The sequence below is a fragment of the Squalius cephalus genome (genome assembly GCF_949319135.1).
Source record: "Squalius cephalus genome assembly, chromosome: 21".
NCBI classification, from domain to species: Eukaryota; Metazoa; Chordata; class Actinopteri; order Cypriniformes; family Leuciscidae; genus Squalius; species Squalius cephalus.
Window position 1 is genome coordinate 29,420,478 of NC_137142.1, and position 19,170 is coordinate 29,439,647.

General features: G+C 35.6%; 1 protein-coding gene across 2 annotated transcripts; it reads right to left on the reverse strand.

The window, feature by feature from the left end:
- Window positions 1-5,099: 5,099 nt before the first annotated feature.
- Window positions 5,100-18,978, reverse strand: exoc3l4 (exocyst complex component 3-like 4). Of its 2 annotated transcripts, none has more exons than XM_079855791.1 (14): window positions 18,727-18,978; window positions 17,113-17,405; window positions 16,744-16,824; window positions 16,066-16,287; window positions 13,419-14,037; window positions 11,793-11,910; window positions 11,583-11,708; window positions 10,544-10,644; window positions 9,729-9,827; window positions 7,588-7,711; window positions 7,150-7,272; window positions 6,877-7,029; window positions 5,959-6,077; window positions 5,100-5,868 (listed from the first exon to the last, which is right to left on the reverse strand). In XM_079855791.1, exons 2-14 carry the CDS (start codon window positions 17,378-17,380, stop codon window positions 5,652-5,654), a joined length of 2,370 nt encoding a protein of 789 aa, XP_079711917.1. In that variant the 5' UTR covers window positions 17,381-17,405; window positions 18,727-18,978; the 3' UTR covers window positions 5,100-5,651. The 2 variants fall into 2 exon arrangements, with proteins under 2 accessions (XP_079711917.1, XP_079711918.1); XM_079855792.1 differs by having other exon boundaries at window positions 18,921-18,959.
- Window positions 18,979-19,170: the final 192 nt, after the last annotated feature.

The following is a 19,170-nucleotide window of genomic DNA, read 5'->3' on the forward strand; positions in this document are numbered from 1 at the left end:
GAGATACTCACACAGATATATAACGCATATTTTAAAAACTTTTTTTCGTATAAAATGTATATTTGCAATAGTTTATTAACAGCAATAATAAGACATTTCTGGTAATAACAGCTATTCAGCTGATGAACACTGTGCTGCTTTGTCATGGGAACATCCCAGGTGAAAATAATGAGGAAATTACCTTTTCTTTCTCCCTTCAGCAAGTGTTGGGATGCAAACAAACTGTTTGGAATGCATTTGCTGAAGGGAGAAAGAAAACATTCTCCCTTCCGATTAGCTTCAAGGGCTCTGCTGTCTGCCCTTCGAAGGGAGTAGGGCATAGGGATGCTCACAAGCAATAAGCATGTCCCAGCCGGGTTCGTCACTTATTGGGGTCCCCTGGAAACATTTCTGTTTGCGCGTTTCTGTATTTGGTTGTGTTGTGAACTTTTGCAGTGCGTGTCTGTATTTGCTTGTGTTGTGAGTATTTGGAGTGCACATGTGTTGTGAAACTGATAAAGATGTTTTCTTAATTTGCTGGTGTTTTTCTATTTGCATGTGTTTTCTTCAGTTGCTGCGTGTTGAGCTCTCTCGGCCACCGTAAATGAGCCACAACACAACCGAAAATGTACAACAACGAAATAAAGCCGCAGCACAACGGAAATGCTCCTGACCACTAGAGGGCTCTCGGAGCGCGATAAAGTTAGTTTTCCTTGCCACTGTTCTATAGAGTCAGCAGTCTAAAAAATATATCAACACCACGATTAGTTTTAACAGTGTGTAGCTAACCATTGTATATCGACATTTGTTAATTCAAAATCAAAATCGCATCCCGGACGATCACTAAGGGAATGTCTGCCAATTCCTCCAAGTTATTAAAACGTATAATTTGTATTAATTCAAATTACTTTCAACATTCAAAAACAGATATGTTCAAAATCCAAAGCTTGATTGTATTGGTAGTAGACTGGCTTACTACAGGTGACTTTTTTCCAAAACCTCCCCTCATGCATTTACAGTGAACAATTATTTTTTAGGAAATTTCTGTAATATAAAAGTTTTTTTATTTTTTATCATGTTGCAAAGGTTGTAATTCCTATTAACCAGACTGACTTACAACAGGTGAAATTTTGCCAATATCTCCCTGTATGCACAGTACACAATTTCTTTTTTATAAAAACATTAGGCCTAATGTAATTCACCTAAAGGTTTTTTTTTTTTCATGTCCCAAAGCTTGTGGTAGGTTCTCTAAGACTTGAGAAATTAGAAAATGCCGGACAGTCTGGTTAAGGAGCGACCAGACCCTGAGAAAACAGGATCTTGCTGGAAATTACCATTTGAACTCACCATTTGAGAATGGAAAAGTCTCACCTCCGAGTCATCCTAATCTAAATTTCATTCCCTCATCCCTCACCCCCTGTCTCTCATACGCAGATCACCTGAATTCACCCAAGAAAATACATAGTTTTAATGTGAATGATTATCATCGAGTATTGTACATTTTTGGTATCATTTGTCTCAGTACGACTGGTACAAATGTCTCATTTCCAAATAAGTAAAACATAAGGTAATTAGGTTTTTAGGAGTTTAGAGATAGCTGGCACACAAAGGAAGGTGGTCTCTAGACAAATGGTCTCCTACCCCCAAAAGGTGTCAACTCTGAACTCTGAATGTAAATTCCCATTGTTAGCAGATGTTTCCATGTGAAAGAAGTTTCTGTCTATATAAGGAAATGCGACGAGAAGATCGGGGCCTTTCAGTATTTCAAATTAGCCCGTGAGGCTGAGAGTAAGACTCTCAGCTTCATGTATAATGTTGGGTTCACATCTCTTCTCTTTATTCCAGAGCATTTGATGTTTTGTATCGATTATCTTTGAATTGATTATGAAATTGGCATGATACATTTACCTGACATAATAAATTGTTACATTTGATTATTCTAACTGACATTGACATTATTTTTATTAAAGAGTTAAAAAGAATAGTCAAACATTCGCTCACATTTAATAATGCACAGATATCATTAAAACCTTTTCATTTATGGAGTCATATGAAATAACGAGAAAATACATATGAAAAAATGTATTGCATTTAATCAAAAAATACTTTGCCAAGAGAAAAGACAGTAACACGTAAAGACCTTCCACGCTGGTCGGATGCCGGACTTTGGGCCAATCAAGCGCAAGCTTACAGTTCCTAGTGACCAGACTGACTTATTACGGGTGAAACTGTGCCAATACCTTCCTGTAATTCTGCAATTCACCAAATGGTTTTTATTTTTATTTATCAAATTATATTATAATAAATTATACATTTTAACCTCTTGTTGGAATTGCCAGATGTTCCCTTAGGGATCATGCACTGCGGTAGCCATAGGTGGTAGCGCATCAAAGCATTCTAGAGTTTAAATACGCAGCTATAATTCATGTAGGTGATTTTGAAGTAATATTTTATGTCGATATACAGTGGTTACAGTCTGTTAAAACTAATCGTGGTATTGATATATTAAGACTGCCGACTGTCAAACTCAGTTCCTGGAGGGCCACAGCCCTGCAGAGTTTAGCTTCAACCGTAATTAAGCACCTGATCAGCTAATCAAGTCCTTCAGGCTTATTTGAAAACTGCAGGTGTGTGTCCTGTGTTGAACCAGAGTTGGAACCAGTGCTGCGTTCCAGTCCAAAATTGTCATGCCCTTCACTCGCTAACTTCCCTCCATCTCGTTCACTCAGATGTACGTCATTGCGAGTGCCCACTACTGGCGGAAACTGCAATGGGCTGAATTGGAACGTCCTAAGCCCTTGATCACTTGGAATCAGCTGTGGGGTTGATTTATTATTTACATTTTTTTTCCCTTTAAGAATTTGTTTAATGCAGCATCCAAATGTTTATAGGTGTGTTTGGGTTGTTTTACATTTAAAAAATTATAATTAATATATCATAGAGTTGTCTGATGTGGTGGTGATTAGACGATATATGTGGTGACGTCACAATCGTACTGCATTGTGGGACATATAGGTGCCTGAAGTGTACATTTGAAGCAGACTCGCTCCCTCGGTCAAAATCGAGGGAACGAGGGTTTGTCCATATAAACTTCCCTCGTCCACTTCACGAAGTGGAACGCACTTCAAAATGGCGGCAGGGATTCCCCCAAGGGGAAGTGCTTAGGGAAGTTCGCAAGTGCGTGTCTAAAAGTGGACTGGAACGCAGCACAGGGCTGTGGCCCTCCAGGAACTGAGTTTGACACCTGTGCTATAGAACAATGGCAAGGAAAACTAACTTTACCGCGCTCCAAGAGCCCTCTAGTGGTCGGGAGAATTTCCATTGTGATTTCATTGTGTTGTACATTTTCTGTTGTGTTGTGTATTTTATGTTGTGTTGTTCATTTTCTGTTGTGTTGTGAACTTATGTTTGCTTTTTAAATTTCGTTGTGCACTAGTAGTACGGGGAACCATGTTACCACAAAGCCACATCCTGACCTCCTGGTGTTTTTATATGTTTCATAATTTGGTTATTTCCGTTATTTCAGCATAGCAGAATAGTTACACATATCATGTTGTATACTGTTCTTGGGTTCATGTCTCTCTTGAGTTTAAAAAGTTGATCATGTTATTTTTGTTTGTAGCCTATAGATCAGCATTAGCATGTGGGTTACCGTTATTTTCTTTGAGTTGACATGATATCCGACTTTGGTCTGGCTATTCTAAGAGTGCAGAGAGACTGTGGGTGAGCAGCTGAAGAAACAGCTGAAACAGATGATAAAACTGAAATAATATTATGCCCTGCTAGATTTCAGTCACCAACGGATGGGGTGTGGAGCTGCTTTAATAAATGAGAAAAACATCAATCAACAGATATGAGATGCTTCCAAAAATCCACCTACTTCCAATTTAAAAGGATATTGTCTTCAATATTTGATGGTGTTAACACATGACCGTCTACTTGTGAGGATTCGATAAACGACCTTCAGTTTGCCAGCCATGAGCATACATCATAGCATAGGGGAATTTATGCTTTAGCAGCCTAGTGACATTTTAGATACACATTAACCAATTAAGGAGCGAGTGATCTTCCAAAACTTTTTTTTCCTTAGGCCTACCCTTAATCACGACGGTAATCAGTGCAGTTAGGCCTAGAGCTGTCTGGATTTAGTAGCTTTTCGTAAATACGTTTATTTAGCACAACATCACATTTACTGCACATTGATTCGTTTCACAAAATAATGTTTATTGGTAACAATACCAATCGCTGTAAACCAGTCACCACTTTGCTATATTTGCCATAAAGGCCTAAATAGCCCTCTAACCAAGTTATAATAGTGTTCTGTTTGTTTACCTTATCTTATATAAAGAGCAATTGTTGTCAGCATTGCCACACTTTTGTAATGTTATTTAAAGCGACTTTTCAACAAATCAAACAAAAGTGATATTAGAGATTTGGGAGTTTGATGTCATTAGTGTCATTCCAATTCGCACTGAAATGATGATCATCATCATCATCATCATCACCTGTGCTCTTCAAGACATCAGATTCATCCGCGCAGAACAACGGAGTCAAAGCACAACTCACTACATAATAACAAAACAATTTTCCTTCGCAAGAGACATGCAGTTGTATGCTTCGGCCGCTAGAGGGCCAAAAGTTACATGTCAAAGTTTGAAATTCAAAAGTTAATTTTCTAATAACAGTGGTTAAAGGGGCTATATGTAGTTTTCAGCGGCCTCTAGCGGTGATGTTTCAGATTGCAAACAATAAGGTTACAAGCGAGTGCTCGTGCGCGTGCTCAAACTCATGAGCAAGCACTCGGATGTTGATCCGTGTTTTCGTCCGAAGTTGATCCGATTCACGTCTGGCCGGACGAGCTTCAGCAGATAAAACTTTTTTTTTGTTTTTTATCATTATGTGGAGTTTGTGTTGGAGTGGAGTCTGTGTTGTGCTGGGAGCAGGTCGTTTCTTAGTGTTAGCAGACTCCATGTCATAAGTTGCAGTGTTGTCGCTGTTGAGTGCAAAGTCAGTAGACGAGGCGAGAGGCTCGGGAGCGCGCATGCAGGTCTGTCACGTCACTGGATTTCGCGGTAAATCCGACCCGGAGCCTTCACATAGAAATAGGAATACTTGCTTTCAGAGGTAATAGCAAAACCCGCCAAGTGGATAATTTTAATGTGAGACTACAACCCCTTCACACACAGGCAATTAAAAAAAGGATTCATTTTAGCAGAAAAACTACACAGCCCCTTTAAAAATGGAGATGCATGTTTAAGAAGAAATACAATAAAACAGTTTAACCTGATCTGAGTTTGAGCTTTTAATTGTTTGTGTAGGACTATTAAAAAACACTACCGGCATGCACTTATGAGAAAGTTTCTCAACTAAGATGTGGAATACACAAATATCACATTATCATCGCCAATGCCTTTTTTTTTTTCTTTTTTTTTAAACAATGCATTTAATATGATCTGATTAGATTTAAAGTGTCATCCACAATGATTCCACAAAATTCCACATGATAATAGTGAAAGACATTTACCAAATCATCTTGTTAGAATACAAGACTATAAATTATTCACAAAGGCAGGAAAACATTCCTTATCGCTCATATTTTAAGGCATACTGTCGCTATCAAACAGGGCAATCATTATTCCCACTTCAAATCAAATGAAGTGTGTTTCTTTGGATTAGCTGTTTGGCATGATGAAGGACAGACAGGAGAACGTTGTACCAGGCAGGCAGTCTGTGTTAACTGCTGCTTCAATCTGATTAAAGAGAGCATGCTCTTTATTCCCAGCATTCCCAATGCTCTCTTTCAGCTCTGCCAGTCGCTGTAGTATAATATGTCTTTCCCTGCCTCTTATAATTCCTCGGAAGTACAGCACAGCTGAGAGATGGCTCCTTCTGGAATGGGCGAAACATTCGTTGAATCAAAGAAAAATGATAGTTTGTTAAATTGTAAACGTTATCTGCAGCACATAATATGACTCGCACCTGAAGTCTGGATAGTTTTCAACCAGTGGCTGTAGGTTATGTTTTACATCACTTTTTCTGCACCCAATGATCTTGCTCAGCTGGTCCCCGACTGGATGGAGCCATTCTGAGGTCGAATTCTATACAGAGAATGATGCAGGAAGGAATATGTTAGCATGTTTTAAAAACCCTTTGTAGCAAAAATCAAGTTTTTAATGTTGTTTTTATATGTCTATGTGGTGTTTTTATTTCTTTTTTAAGACAAACCATGTGCAAATTTATCAGTCAAAACCATTGCTGAGTATATTTTTCTGATGATATGAAAAATCGGGTACATTTATAGTGGGAGAATTATGTATATGATGTATATTACGATGTTATGATGAACTATATGCCTTTTTAAATTATTCAAAGCATTTCTTATGATACTGATGTTTAGAAGCCAGCTGTCTGAAACATGGTTTGTGTAACATTAGCAACACATTATTAGCTGTTTGAAAACGTAGTCAAGCCAAAAGCTAATCATATCAATTACCGTTATGTCCGAAAGAAGAGAGCAATACATAAAATGCATTACCATTCTGATACATCGACTTTAGACAAGCCTGTATAATTCACCCTTCCACTTCTTCTGAATCAGTTTCTGGTTCAAACATACAGTATATGGCTGAATTAAACCAGTATTTACACTTGCCACCATGAAGCGTTTACTACAGTAAAGTTGACCGAGTGGTTCAGGTAGTCAGCGAGCTGGGATTGAGTGGAGGCGGGTATAATTTGCATATTCATGGGTCTGCATACATTAAATGAAGCAAGGGTGTAGAGTTATATTCTAGCTATTTTAAAGCATGAAGAAATTATTTTAAGGGATAAAATTATTGAATATATATTGGACATTAAAAAGCACTGGTTTTTAAAGTTGCATTACGGGGATTGTACCATTTCTTGGAAAATCTCCTTCAGTTCCTCCCACTGATTTGCGATCTTAGTGGCAGCCATCTCATTCTTCCTGTTTTTGCACGAGTAGTTATTCTTCATCAGCTGAGAAACATATTCTTTCACCACAAAAATGTGAACTTCATTCACAAAGACCTAAAGATGCATAAACAGGAGAAAGCCGAGAAAAGAGAGATTTTACAATAAATACAAATTGACGGGCAGTGTAAACAGTTCACTAATGTGACGAGAGCTGTGGCACAGTGGAAGTCTCACCTGTTTAGGTTTTGGGCTCATGTATTTGGTCTGTTCAGAAAGACTCTTGGTTCTTTCGATCAGCTGTGAAAAGTCTTCATCAAATGAAAACCATTTTCCTGTCATTTGTCTCCTGAGGAAAGGCTACAAACAGAAGCTCTTAATATTCACTCTCTCAACTATCAAAAATAGACATTCAATGAATTATTAAATTCCAGATGCATATTCACAGACACTATGACTTAATTCAGTTATGTATTTACCTACTTTTAGAATTCTGCACAATATAGAGTTTTATATTAATGTTTGTATTAAAATAAACAAGTAGTTCATAGAAGGTCAACATCAAGTCAGTTTGCCTGTTGTCTGAATGGTTCTTAAATTTATCTGGTGTGTATCTCAAACTATTGCCATTGTTTAACAAGTATTGTTAACAATGTGTGGTTCAGAAGCTCACACCTTGACATCCGTTTTGAAGCGCTCCAGCACAGATTGACTCAATTTGGTGGTCAGTCCATCTATTTCCCTGCGAACCAGCTCTAGCGGAATCGGGCAGCTGTCCTTAAAGCTCTCCATGTGCTCTCTGGAGAAAAAATATTGAAATTATTGAAATTATAATTGCTTTTCAGCACTCGTAATGTCAACTGTCCAAAAGAGAACAATCTAAAAAGTTTATAAAATGTGGGTTTTGACTGTATGCAGTTTGTATTTTGCTCTTTACACCCACATAAGAACATTTTCTAATCTATCTTGCTACATTAGCTATGTTTCCATCCAAAGTTGTGAATTTATCTTGTGCACAAAATTGGAATATTGCATAAAACACTTGTGAATAAAGCATTCCATCCCATGTGTTCAAGAGAACAAAATCGTGACTTCCTGGGTAATTGGCGCAAAACATCTGTAATAAAAATAGAAGCTGCTGAAATCGAAGAAGCCTCTGTGTCTCTTTTATCCTGCATTCTGGGAGGTCATTAAACCAAATCATTCTGATGGCAGACTTTGGCTCAGGCATTTCGGAATGATCAAACCAATATTTGAGATGCTGTGCAATGAAACTGATCCGCTGGTTAGTCCAGTTATCAAATCACATCCACTGTTGAGGCAGTCACGTGAGTTTTTTGTTTCACATAAAGGGATTTATTCAGTAAATGTGTTTCCATTGTAGTTCATGCGCATGTTTTCTTATCAGATAAAAAATGAATCTGCCTTAATAGAGCGCATAAGTATTTTATTTTATTTATTCACATCTTGGAGTTTACATGTTGTGTGTTTACGTGATATCCCATAATGTGCAGAAAAATAGGTGAATGGAAACGTAGCTAGTGATTTAGGCTCTCAGAAACCTTTTTAGTGCATAAAAAAATCACAATAGTTTAATAGTATAATACTAAGACCAATGCTTATCTTTGAGATAATTTAGTTCACATACATTAAATACATACAAATACATCTGATCAGAAATAAATTATTGACAACTCGTTGGTGTACGCTGATATACACTATTGCTCAAAGTTTGGGGTCTGAGATTTTGTAGTTTTTGAAGTCTCTTATGCTCATCAAGGCTACATTTAAAATACAGTAGTATTGTGATTTTTATTAGAACTTTAACTGTTTTCTATATTAATATATTTTAAATTGTAATTTATTCCAGTGATGGCAATGCTGAATTTTCAGCATCATTACTCCAGTTACATGATGTCACATGATCCTTCAGAAATCATTCTATTATGCTTTTTTTTCCGGATTCTCTGCTGGATACAAAGTTCAATAGAACAACATGTATTTTTTGGTAATAATTTTAAAAAGTGGTCAAATACATTTTTTTTTGGTAAAAAGACTTTACTGTCACTTTTGATCAACTTCATGCATCCTTGCTAAATACAAGTATTTATTTATAAAAAAACTTACTGACCCCAAACTTTTAAACATTTGACAAACGGATTGGGTTACATCTTATAAGCTTAAGGGATTCTGGTTGCCTTTTCAGCTAACAACAAAGCACACAAGAGGATGAATTTAGGTCATAATAATGAACACCTTGATACAGTATTTTCTGCTTTATAATATTTAAGAAATCATCAATAACTAATTTCTATCTAAAATCTCTTAATTTTATATATATTTTTTAGTTAGAACTAAAATGACTTTTAGTGGTTTAAGTTTTAGCCACACACATCTAGGGGTTTCCATGACTATGGCAATTAACGTTCCCCAGTGGCAGGGACTTCCCCTGCCAGCTCCCTGGCTGCCTCTATGCAGCATGAATTCCTGGAAATCACGTGATACTGTTATGTGTTATTATTAGTTTTTTTCATGGCTTAATGGCATTTAAGGCTTCTTCTTTGTCTTAAAATGATGACAGGATCAAAAAGCTGGAATGAACATTCTGCCATTGAGATGAATGTGAAAGTAAACGAATAGCTTTCTCCAACCCTTGGCTTTGTATTCACATAATCTTTCTGAAGAGATAATATTAAATTTGAAACTAGACTTATAAAGTTATATATTATTTATACTCCTCTCAAACACGTGTGTAAAAATTGATTCAATGAAAATTACAATTTACTTTTGGGTTGTATGTTGTGTAAATGACCTACTTTAGGGCACTAAAGCTGTTGATGTAGCTGATGTGATACTCTGCCCAGAGAGATGAGTTAGACAGAGGACTGCTCCACTCAACAAACGCTGACTCAAACCTTCAGAGACAAATAACGAAAGGCAGTGATCCCGAGAAATAAAAATAAAAATGTTTATCAAAGATAACATGATTTGTCAGTTATCATTGAGAGAATGTGTTAAATATGGGAATGCATTTAATGGGATGTGGTTTTAATCAAGTCTATGAGAAAGCCACATGAATAGAAAGAGCATTTGGAGATTTTGGAGCCAGATTACATGGGGGTAAAAATGACTATACAAAGGTGACAGCATCATTTTTATTTTTACACAGAGATTGGTAGGTCTATTAGTTAAATATGTTGACTTTAGCAATCTTTGTTTCTTTATATGCCAGACAGTTCAAAAATAGGAAAAAGCACTTTCTGTGATTTTTGCCCAAAGTTATAAAAAATACAACACAACACAAAAAGTGCTGTTTCCCACTTTAACTAATAGACCTACCGATGCTGCCATCTTTCTATAGTCATTTTAACCCCCTGTATTCTGGCTCAATTTATTTTTTTTTAAATCGACATTTCAGTCAGGGACTTCTGGATGAGTTGACACAGAATGACACTATGGTAACCTTTTTTAATCCAATAATAACTGGCAAATCAGCAAATAAAGATATAACGATATTAAGTGAAATTTTTTAAAATCAGTTTTTCTGCACATAAAATATATACTACAGAGGCTTTCAGAGCTTACTTTCAAAATGTACTTTCAGTTAGCATGTTAATTCTTTATCACAAACCTTTTCGGAAAGGTCTTCAGTTCCTCCAAACAGGATCGGACAACCTTCTGCTCAAGGTTCACATCAATTCTTTTGGATCCTTGTACATGCCCTTTAATATTCTGGGAAAGAAAACATAAATGTGTTTTTTTTCTTTTGTGCTTTTTTAATAATTACAGTGAGCCCAAAAACATTTGGACACTTAAACCACTTAAAAGTTAGGAAAAAAAATTTTTTACACCAAGTGGCATTTGCAAACAAATGATGCTAGAATTTATAATTATAGAACAATATATATTATAACATATAATATGTAGCATAGTTTAGCACATTACTCAAAATGCAAAATGCTGACATTATTGACTCACTCTCATGTTGTTCCAAACATACAAGACCTTATAAGTTTAATGTTTTTCTGTCCCTCCACTGAAAGTACAGTGGAGGGATAGAAAAGCTACAGCTAAGTTAAAAAGCTAAAGCTACAGGTAACCAAAACTTAGAAGATCCAAAAAGGTTAAAAAGGCACCGTAAAACGAACCCATATGAATTGAGCAGTTTAATCCAAGACATGTAAAGAGATTTGCTTGCTCAATTACATTATTTATTTAAATTAACAGAATTTTCATTTTTGGATGAAAATTTGGATGTATCCCTTTAACTATGAACTTGTTTCACTAACATTTAACATATAAGTGTCAAAATGTTTTTGTTTTTTTTCATAACTATACCTATTTTTTATCACTTAAAACTGAACAAAGTTCTTTGTGTGAGATTATTTACTAGTAAAGTGTGATTATCTTTCTTTAAAATAAATGCCACTTGGTGTGTAATATCGCTAATACATTTTTAAACGTAGCTCAACTGTTTGAATTAGTTTTGGGGCCACTATAAGTTAAGAAAAAGGTCCTATACTGCCCTCTATTGGTAAACAAATTCCACTGTGACTGTGGCCATTTAAATGGGAAATCAAAGGACTTCCTATTAATAATTATTACTGCCATAATTTGACTTCCATTTAAATCTGAGGGAAGGCGAGCTACTTATGAAAGTGCAGGCTCACCGTCCAGATGTCCATGTCAATGTGTGAGCTGTAGATTCCCTCTTCAATGTTTGGTTTCCTCTTTTCTGTCCACATTTCCTCATTCTCCAACTGAATAATTCTGTCAAGTGATGTTCTTATGTCAACCTGTTAAAAGCACAGGAGTGGACACTGAATTCAGACTGTTAGCTACTAGCGTTATCTCAGATGCCAGATGTGCTTGTATGCTACCTGTAAACGACTGCAGTATTTAACTTTAATCAGGTTAAGGGAGTCTTTGTCCAGCGGAAGCACTCTCTGATCTTCCTTCAGCTCTGGCTGAAGAGAGCAGCTTCCCATTATCTTCTCACTATGGAAAAAGCAGTTAAATACAGTTTTAGTTACAGTTACTGTATATCATAACCCTTGAAGTATCAGAACAGTCACATCTATAATCACAACTCTCATAATCTGTCATAGTACACGTGACTCTCAACTCTTAAAGGCGCATCCTTTAAATGTATGGTTGTGAAACCAACTTTACAATGAATCTCAGCGACTGGTACACACATAAGTATCCATATAAGGTCTGAAGAGGACTGGAATAAATCACAATGAGCTATTTATCAAACTGAAGTTTTGGGTCATTATAAACACATTGAGACCACTAGACCTTTAGCGATTTGAGAAGTGGATGTTTGGAACATTGAAAGATCATATGAAGAGCCTCTGGTTGACGCAGTATATCAGTCTTTTGATTGGCTTATGTGAATCCACATCAGGTTTGACATCAATGACATCATGATTCTTTGATTAAATGCCACTGATGTCAATTCGGATATGGTGTTCCAGTGAACAATGACTAAAGATTGTCATAAAAATGTATTGCACAGCTTCAGAAATTGACCTTTGACCTACAGACCTTTAATATACACTACTGTTCAAAGGTTTTATTATCAGTAAGATTTTTTTTTTTTTTCCTGAAAGAAATTAATCATCAGCAAGGACCCATCAGCAATGTGACAGTTAAGGCATTTATAATGTTACAAAAGATATCTAATTCAAATAAATGCCATTCTTTTGAACAGCACATCGTTGATGATAATAAGAAATGTTTTTAAGCAGCAAATCAGCATGATTTCTGTGACACTGAAGACTGGAGTAAGGATGATTAAAAATCATCTTTTTCATCACAAGGAAAAATTACATTTTTAAATATATTAGAATAAAAAAACAGTTCTTTTAAATTGTAATATTTCATAATATTTCATAAATGCAGCCTTGTTGAGCTTAAGAGACTTCTTTCAAAAACATAAATAAATGCTACTGAACCCAAAGTTTTGAATGGTAGTGTACTTTTATGATACATATATGGTGCATTTTTGTCATTTCCAGACTTGAGTTCCCCATTCACTTTCATTATATGGAACAAACGGCCAGGATATTCTTTACATTTTTTTTACTTTTGTGTATCAAAAGAGTAATTAATACAGGATTGGAACAGCATGACTTAAATAACAATAACAACAGCAAAAAAAAAAAAAAAGTAATAAAAACTCAGTGAGTGTTTTAGCGCAATTTTCTGACGTCATGGGATCACAACACTAAGAGATAGTAAATCTTTTTATGTTTTTTTTTTTTTTTTTTGTGCGTTCCCGAGATTAGACCTTCCTTAACATAATGCCGAAAACCCGAAGTCTCTAGGTGGTCTGGTTGAGGAGGAGATAGAAGTGCAAGATTGGTGCGCACAGACAGAACAGAAATCATGAGTTAACAATCGCAATTTTGTCCGTAGGAAAATTGCGCTAAAAAAAGATTTGTAAGTGATATTGACCAGCTGTATTTACCAAAACAAAATCTAATGGTAGAAATACCTACCTTGGGTAGCGATGAATAATGAAATCTAGAAGAGCGTAGTAATCTTTCAGTTCTGTCACCTTTTCCAGAAGTCTCTTTAAATGCTCTCCAACAGCCTCATGATGGCAGGACACATAGGTTTCAAACACTTTAAAGTCTGCTGGATATGAGCTCAGAAGTTCAGTCTTCACTCTCTCCAAATCCTCCACCACAGCTTTACCCAGAAGCCCCAGATGCACTGCCAACCAGGAAGCGTTCTGCTCGCGGCTGTCCAGGTGAACTTTCTTCAGAGCGTCTCGAACCCCGTCTCGTACCGCATCCCTCCATGCTTCCCTCCATCCCGGCATCGCTCCTGGTTCTCCCTGTCTCTTCTCTTCCTCCAGGATAATTTGTGCAACATACACCAGCTGCTCTTTATCGCGCAAGGGCAGAGTACTGGAGTTGCGTACAATGATAGACATTTTTTTTCTTAGTGTGCCATAGAGCAAACTGAGGTCTTTCTCTTTATGGACTTGTTCGATGGGACAGTCTTTTTGATCTAGAGCTTGATGCTCACGCTGTAGCTCCAAACTTAGAGACAGTAGATTCACATAGGCATCCTCTAAAGCTTCCGTCTCTATCAGTTTGTTAATCTCCATTACTGCAGCAAATAACACAGTACAGAGGGAGAATAGAGGAGGGAAAAAGCAAAATGTTAGTAAACGGACGACTGCATGAGTTGTGTCATAATACAGGAGCTAACACACTTGCATCAACAGCTATTATATTTCAATCAGGAATGATCCTCTGTCTAGATCTAAACATGATTAGCTCATGCTTTCCAAAAATGTCCCAATCATGCTCTGTTTACCATAGATTAGCAATTGAAGGGATTCTGATTATAATCTTATGATGTGGTCAGGGGAATGTTGCCATATGTGAAGTACTTTACAGATATATATATATATATATATATATATATATATATATATATATATATATATATATATATATATATAAATACACTACCGTTCAAAAGTTTGGGGGCAGAAAGATTTTTAATGTTTTTAAAAGAAGTATCTTCTGCTCACCAAGGCTGCATTTATTTGATTAAAAATACAAACAAAAACAGTAATATTGTGAAATATTATTCCAATTTAAAATGACTGTTTTCTATGTGAATATACAGTAAAGTGTCATTTATTCCTGCTGTGATCAAAGCTGAATTTTCAGCATCATTACTCCAGTCTTCAGTGTCACATGATCCTTCAGAAATCATTCTAATATGATGATTTGACGCTCAAGAAACATTTATGATTACTATCAATGTTGAAAACAGTTATTTACATTTTTATTTCATGATGCTATGATGAATAGAAAGTTCAAAAGAACAGCATTTATCTGAAATCTAAAGCTTTGGTAACATTAAACATTACCGTTCAAAAGTTTGGGGTCAGTAAGAATTTTAATTTTATTTTTGGGGGAAAGAAATAAAATAAATCAATACTTTTATTTATCAAGTATGAGTTAAACTAAATAAATGCTGTTCTTTTGAACTTTCTATTCATCAAAGAATTTTGAAAAAAATTTGTACACAACTGTTTTCAACATTGATAATAATAATAAATGTTTCTTGAGCATCAAATCATCATATTAGAATGATTTCTGAAGGATCATGTGACACTGAAGACTTGAGTAATGATGCTGAAAATTCAGCTTTGATCACAGGAATAAATTACAGTTTAAAATATATTAAAATAGAAAACAGTCATTTTAAATTGTCATAATATTTCACAATATTACTGTTTTTTTTATTGTTTTTTATCAAATAAATGCAGCCTTGGTGAGCAGAATATACTTCTTTTAAAAACATTAAAAAATCGTACTGACCCCAAACCTTTGAACGGTAGTGTATATATATATATATATATATATATATATATATATATATATATATATATATATATATATATATATATATATATATATATATACTGTATATATAATAACATTCATTGAGTCCTCTTTAAGCCAGGTTTACAAAAGAACAGATGTGCTAAAAACCAGGAATAAAACATTTAGGCACAGTACTCACCTGTGCCATATACTATTGTTTTTCTTTTCCATTAAAATGACAAACAAGCATACACTACAATTCAAAAGTCTGTGGTGAGTAAGATTTTTTAATGTCTTTGAAAGAAGTCTCTTATGCTTAGGCTGCATTTATTTGAACAAAAATACATTAAAAACAGTAAAATTTTGAAATATTTTCGAATATATTTTAAAATGTAATTTATTCCTCTGATGATCCTACAGTGTGGGTAGGTGTTGTGCAGTGTGACAGGCTATTCACCATATAAGATATGGTGAATATCTTTTTTGTTGTTGTTTTTGACCTCTTATCAGTTCAAGACTCATGACTGAACATGAACTGAACTCTTATCAATGAAGATTCATTGCTTGAATTCACAGGAACCCAGACAACATAAGAGTAGCCCCCAGCCCCCATACAGTGTAAAGAACAACTTGTTTTGACCTACTATATTTTAGCAAATGAAATATACATTTAGTAAAACAAGTAAATGGTATAAAAAACATGCTAACCAGTCACAATGTCATGATATTGAAAAATTCTTTGTCAACTACCTAGAGAGATGGGACACACAATACTTGTGTGATAAACACTCACCTGACAGAGGCACATGTGGTATCTCAGGCAGAGTATAGGTGTCTCTGAGCTCCAACACTCTGTCTATGCTCTTCACACTATCCGATCTCTGCTCTTCAGATAAAATGGCCTCTGTGACAGGTTGAAGTGGTTCCTGTTTCTGTTTTTTAGAAGTCAGACCCAAACTCTGCCTGATCGATGCGCCCCTCTTTGCCAATGTACCTGTTATGCCAACTGCAGAATCTGAGAATAAAATAAACAGTTACTGGAGATGATTCATGTCATTATGTGTAACATTCAATTGAGCATGTTCTCAAACAAACAAACAAAAACATGACCATGTTATATGAAAGATGATTTTACCCTAAATTTGACCCTTTTAATGAATAAAAATGTATAGTTCAAAGAAAACATATGATCATCTAATATCTCAAATGTACACTTACAATGTCTTTGTGTACCTTATGTATCTTAAAAAAAACTTAATGATAGAACAAACAGGATATAAAGATCATATTTTTTGTTCTTGTGACTGTTCTATTAATTTTAGGAATAAACATAATTGTAAAGGCTATCTCCCAAAAGGTATAATGTAATAAGCCTTTCTGCATTGTTTGCTACATTTACTATCAACACATCCTGTAATGACATATTTCACTTGTCTAGAGGTGAATCTAGTGACATGCAAAGACAAGTCACCTGACTTAGTTCTGGAAAGAGAAGCTTTTTCTGCCTTGGGACTCTGAAATGAAGATTGTGAAGTAGATCCTCTGCTCAAGCCTGAAAAAGAGAAACATGCAAGGAGTTTTAGCAAATTCAAAGTAAATAAAAAAGCCTTATATGCAACTATCTGTTGTACAAGTTAACAAGCTAACATGGTTCCTTATGATTAGGATCTACTACTAGACAATGCTGCTTTTGCCTACCAGAAGTTAAGTTAAACCAGCACTGTTTACAGTAATCTATAAGTGCCATATATTCTGCTTTTCCTCTTATAACTTTGACCTTGGGAAGACATTGTCACTAAAAAACAACAACACTTTTTCATCACATTATGGATACACTTACTTGGAGAGGACGGCGGTTGTAACGGAGAATTTGAGATTTGGCTTTGGTCGCTGTCTGTGTTCTCTGACCTTTTGTTTTTCAATGTCATAGGACTGACTGCTTTCAAACTCGCTCTGAACGTCTTCATAAGTCCAAGACTCTTCTCCTTGACCGGACTTTCCATCTGTTTTCCATCATTTTTCATACCCTTTGTTGCGTCCTCACCCCATTCTGGTGGGTCATTAACCTCATTTCCCCCATCTACTTCTTCTTTTCCAGTTTCTGCCATTTTACCATGCGTCAGTCGGATCAAGCTTGAAGAAAATATATCAAGAACTTTAAAGAAATGTTGAAATATTGTGCCAAAAAACAATACAAGGTTTGATAGTGTTGACCACTGGAGCCGAGTGTGAGAATGAACAGTTGAATCTATCAACAGGTACATCATGATTTTTTTTTTTTTTTTTTTTGTTTACTGACAACATTACTTTTTTTTTCACTGGATTGGAATCATGTAGAAGGCGTACATGTTGTCATAACAACAGAAAGACATGAGCTCATATAAACTCATTTCAGATAATCACAATACAGGTCCCAAAGTTAAAAGATTAACCACACATAGGGTGAATAGTAGGACACTCTTAACCTGACATTACACTTTTATGGAAAGCTTAGGATGTCTCTTATACCTTAGTTAAAAGCAAAAACAAGCAATACACAAATATTGGGAAGAACATTCAAAGCCCAGATTTTTTAAGGCAATGCTGCTTAAGTGCGTAACATGTATTGTGTAATTTTCCTGTCCATGCTCATTTTTTAAAACATAAAATTGTGACTGAAATAAAACGTCACTAAACTAGTGTTTTTTTTTTTTTTTTAATAGCCCTAAACAATATTTAAAATGTCTTTCATCTTCATTCCTGCCTTCATTTTCGACATTAGATTCTGAAGTAGGCTAAATTTAATTTCACTGCACTACTGTAAACACTGTATTATACAATGCACTCCATTGCCATTTAAAGAATTTTATTGGTGTAGAAGTTAATAATAAACCGATAACTTTAAATTATTTGATATGCTCCCCAATTTAACAGTATCACCCTGTCCAACTTTAAATTATTAGGCTATAAGTAGGCTAACAATTCTCAATGTAGCTTAATGGGCGCATGTATGTTTCTTACACCAAAATATGACAGGTTCTTAGAAATCATCTCTGAGTTAGGAAGAAATGTCTCCTTTATAATACCAAAAGCAACACCATTGTCAGTGATTGGTGCTTTAGAGAGCGAAATACAGACCGCGCTTTCTTTCTAAACGTATCGACCCTTTCAGTTTGTTTCACGGACCACAGCTCGGCATTATCTCAATGGAATCTCGTTAAAATTATGCATTACATTAATGTAACATCAGTTTTAATCTTTCATGACACTTAGGCTATGTGATGTCTGTTATTGGCACAGCTACAGGCACCTATACGAGATATAAGCGATTAAAGGTCGCGGAAGATAGATGTATTTTAAAGATCAGTAGCCTACTAAAAACACGCTTAAATACAAACGTGACCGTTAGGCTATCACTTTATATTAATGAATAGGCTAAGTATGTTCGTAAACATTGCATGTGAAACGAACTCACCTTAGATCCGAGTTTCTTATCAAAGTGTGCAACTGCCACGTCCAATGATCTTTTCTGTTAAATAGTGTTGTCTAAAACAAACAAACAGCTGGCAAACGCACTGCACCGACAGGTTCAACAACAAGACTTAACTAATAGCCTACATTTCCCGTAAATAGGACAAGAGTAGAGCTGCGAAAACCCCTGGTACTCACAACAGATTTCTAGCTGGGATTCACCTTGAAACGTCACTGAATAGGTGCATTGTTAATTATTGAGAGCCCGCGTGAGCTGATACAGGAACTAGCGTCAGATTCAAAAGAGCTCAGATAAAACGATTTTGCCAGAGCAATCACTGTATTCACTGACTTGAGAGTTTTTGAAAAATGATTACACATCACTCTCAGATTCCCATAATCTATGGAAATACAATTGTGCCTAATACTGAAGAAAATAATACAGTGG

Bases quoted from the DNA above. Each gene is read 5' to 3' on its own strand.
- exoc3l4 (XM_079855791.1), bottom strand. From the start codon at position 17,380: ATGGCAGAAACTGGAAAAGAAGAAGTAGATGGGGGAAATGAGGTTAAT. The intron at 14,038-16,065 runs GTGAGTGTTTAT...TATTTGCTGCAG, and splicing joins ACCACATGTGCCTCTGTCAG to TAATGGAGATTAACAAACTG. The intron at 5,869-5,958 runs GTGCGAGTCATA...CGCCCATTCCAG, and splicing joins GAAAACTATCCAGACTTCAG to AAGGAGCCATCTCTCAGCTG.